Source organism: Oryzias melastigma, linkage group LG9 (assembly GCF_002922805.2).
Source record: "Oryzias melastigma strain HK-1 linkage group LG9, ASM292280v2, whole genome shotgun sequence".
NCBI lineage: Eukaryota > Metazoa > Chordata > Actinopteri > Beloniformes > Adrianichthyidae > Oryzias > Oryzias melastigma.
The window spans coordinates 9,976,300-9,979,146 of record NC_050520.1 but is presented as its reverse complement, the minus strand read 5'-3'; the positions used below and the strand labels follow the sequence as shown (position 1 = coordinate 9,979,146).

Sequence of the window (2,847 nt, the reverse complement as noted above, 5' to 3'; positions counted from 1 at the left end):
TTTTACTTTCTTAAGATTCTCTTTTTGCTGTCTCACTGTCCTCTTCCTCCAGGCTGCATCTGATCGAAATGGCTCAAAAGTTCAAGTTCCCCTCAGTCCATCAGTTTGCTAAAGAAATCCTGAAAACAAGTTCAGCTGACAGACTAACATGGCTGCGACAGTATTACATGTCACTCAACCATCCTGAACTCACTAACATTATAACAGAAAACTTCTCCTCATCATTGTCCAAAGCTGCCACACAAAGTCCACCAAATGACTCTTTGAGGAAAAGAAGTGAGAATAGTGGAGCAAAACCTAAAAGTTTACAAAATACTGTCTCTGTGCCACAAAATAGATCTGACGTCCAGGAAGACGATGTCCCTGAACCTCCCAGAAAGCAAAAGAAAGGACAAAAGAAAGCACTAGAAGCTCGAGGGAACTTTTCAAGCCCTGACTTAGCCGAGCAGGAGGTCTGCACTGCCAGACAACCCAAGAGGACAAAGAGAGCTAATGTTTCCAGCTCTGGAGCCCACAGACCTGGGGGTGGTCTTGGCATGGATCAGGCCATCAGCAGTGGTCTGGGGTCTGTGGAGGCCGCTGCCGTCCTGAACCACACAGACAGAAATTCACCTTCTTCTTCTTCCGACCTCAGCTCTGCTGTATTATCCAAACCTACAGCACAGCGAGACGAGCTAAAGCAGAAACCCACCCCAGCTTCCAGTAAGTTCTCCTTTCTAACCGACCTCGTAGGAGATACATCCATTCTGGATGAATTACTGAAACCAAAACCCAAGGCGGAACAGCAGATGAATAAAACTCCTCCAGGTGGAAGAGATTGCCCTGATTCAAGCCCCCGCACCCCGCAGCAGGTCCACAAACCGCTGCAGGTGTCAAAGGGAGCCCGCAGAGACATCTGGGACATCCTGGACGAAGGCAACGAGGAGAGCATCAACAGGTTAACAGATCCAGAAGAAGTCCAGAGAGTTTGCATCAACTCAGCAGCCAGAAGGAAGTCTGGACAGAATGAGAGCAAGAGTCTGTGGAAGACGAATGACAAGTTCCTGTGGAAAAAAGAAGATGTTTAGCTATTTACTGAGGGGCTTTTAGCTGCCTCGGTTCTCAGAAACATGAAAAATTTTGTCTATAAATATTTTATTTATTTATTGTTTTATTTAAACATTTATTTAAACATTTTATTTTAGTATTTGCTTAGTTTGAGATTTATGAGGAAAGAGGTCATTATTAGTCCAATAAAACATTGTGTAGATTTTAGGGTTTAGTTTGACTGAGTCTCTGGAACTGTTACATTTTTTTAAATTTGTTTGTTAATCTGATTATTATCTAGCTCCTGCTTTATCCAGGTTTGAATTCTGGAGATAACAGTTTTATACTTTTTTACTACCTCGAGGAAAAATTAATTTCCAAAATAAATTCATTTTAAAAGCTGTTTTAATGTCTTTTTATTATTATTATTTGGGAATAGAAAATGACTGCACGAAAATCCTGAAGTGTCACAAATACACTATAAGACAGGAGGGGGCAGACTTCGGCCCTGGGGCCATGTGTGGCCCTTTGTTAAGTTGCAGAAATGTATCATGCATTTATGTAGTGTGTGAGGATTTGTTGTTTTTCTGACATTCATGTATTTTCTGAATCGACATAATTTTTTTGATCATTCCAACACCAAATGAATTAAATTTTTTCTAAGTTTGTATTTTTCTCTGGGGGACATCAACCCATTGGTGTAATTGGCAATAAAATGAAAACTAAAGATACAGTTTTGAAATAAAAGCAAAAAAAATATGTGTAATTAAGCATATTTTCGTCCAAATTTCATGTTATTTCCTTCTCTCATGAGGTGGCTTATCTAAAAACACCTCACATCGAGTCAAAAAGTCTAAAACAGGAGTCCCCAAACTTTTTATTGTGAGGGCCACATAACTGTTTTCTTCTCTGATGTGTTGCCGGGGTCGGTTTGCAGGCTAACAGGAAAAGTGTATCAATCACAGTCCAAACATAAACATGTATGTCTTTCTAGAAAGCCACACATAGCCAAAATTTAAATGATTCATTTCTGTAATCTTCGCAGAAAAATCCTAAAACATTTTTAAAAAAATTAAACCAATAGAAAGTCACGCTCTATGTGCATCTCGAACAGCCAGATTGAGAAAAAAAAAATGTATCTGATAGTGTTTGCGGGGCCGGGCCAAATGTGGAGGAGGGCCGTATCTGGCCCACGAGCCGTAGTCTGGGGACCCCTGCTCGAAAATAATTGGTTTGAGACTTTGATGAATTAAATTTATTTTTTTACATTTATTTTTGTAATCATCTAATCCTGGCAATTTTTTTTTATTTCATAAAATGAAAAAACTAAAAAAAAAAAGTGTAAAAAAGCCTAGTATCTGGTATCTGCTCTGGTACTGTTGGCACTAAACCCACTTTTCCAGTTCTTATGTCATCTTGCTGGATTTTGCCTTTGAAAAAAATGACAGATTTTCACTCTTCATTTATCAACTAAATCAGAAAGCTTTTAATCATCATGAACCATGTTTTTCATGGATTTTTAAACTTTTTTCTTTTTTTCTAATTAAAACAAAATTCACATATTTTCTGACACCGAGAAGGGAGGCACAAATATAAACCTATTATTGAATGCTTGTTATAATGTTGGATAACTTTAATATTTAGCTGTTGGTTCACCTGAAATGATCCCTAGTGAAGTTTAGGAAAGGAAAAGCCGTCTGTTGTCACACTGTTGTCATCAGAGAACTGCAGCTTTAGATCTGCTGCTGACCCTGCAGTGATATCACTTAAGACTCCCCAATGGCTATTATGTCTCAATCGCTCTGCACCCCTCGCTGGCTC

At 39.0% G+C, this 2,847-nt stretch overlaps 1 protein-coding gene across 1 annotated transcript in view; it reads left to right on the top strand.

Moving 5' to 3' along the window:
* ercc6l2 (excision repair cross-complementation group 6-like 2) overlaps positions 1 to 1,429 on the top strand; it is a 12,499-nt gene extending 11,070 nt beyond the window's left edge. Inside the window, exon 20 of the mRNA XM_024275666.2 lies at positions 53 to 1,429. Coding sequence (XP_024131434.1) covers positions 53 to 1,067 — 1,015 coding nt within the window. The 3' untranslated portion in view covers positions 1,068 to 1,429. The remainder of the gene's footprint in view (positions 1 to 52) is intronic.
* Positions 1,430 to 2,847: the final 1,418 nt, after the last annotated feature.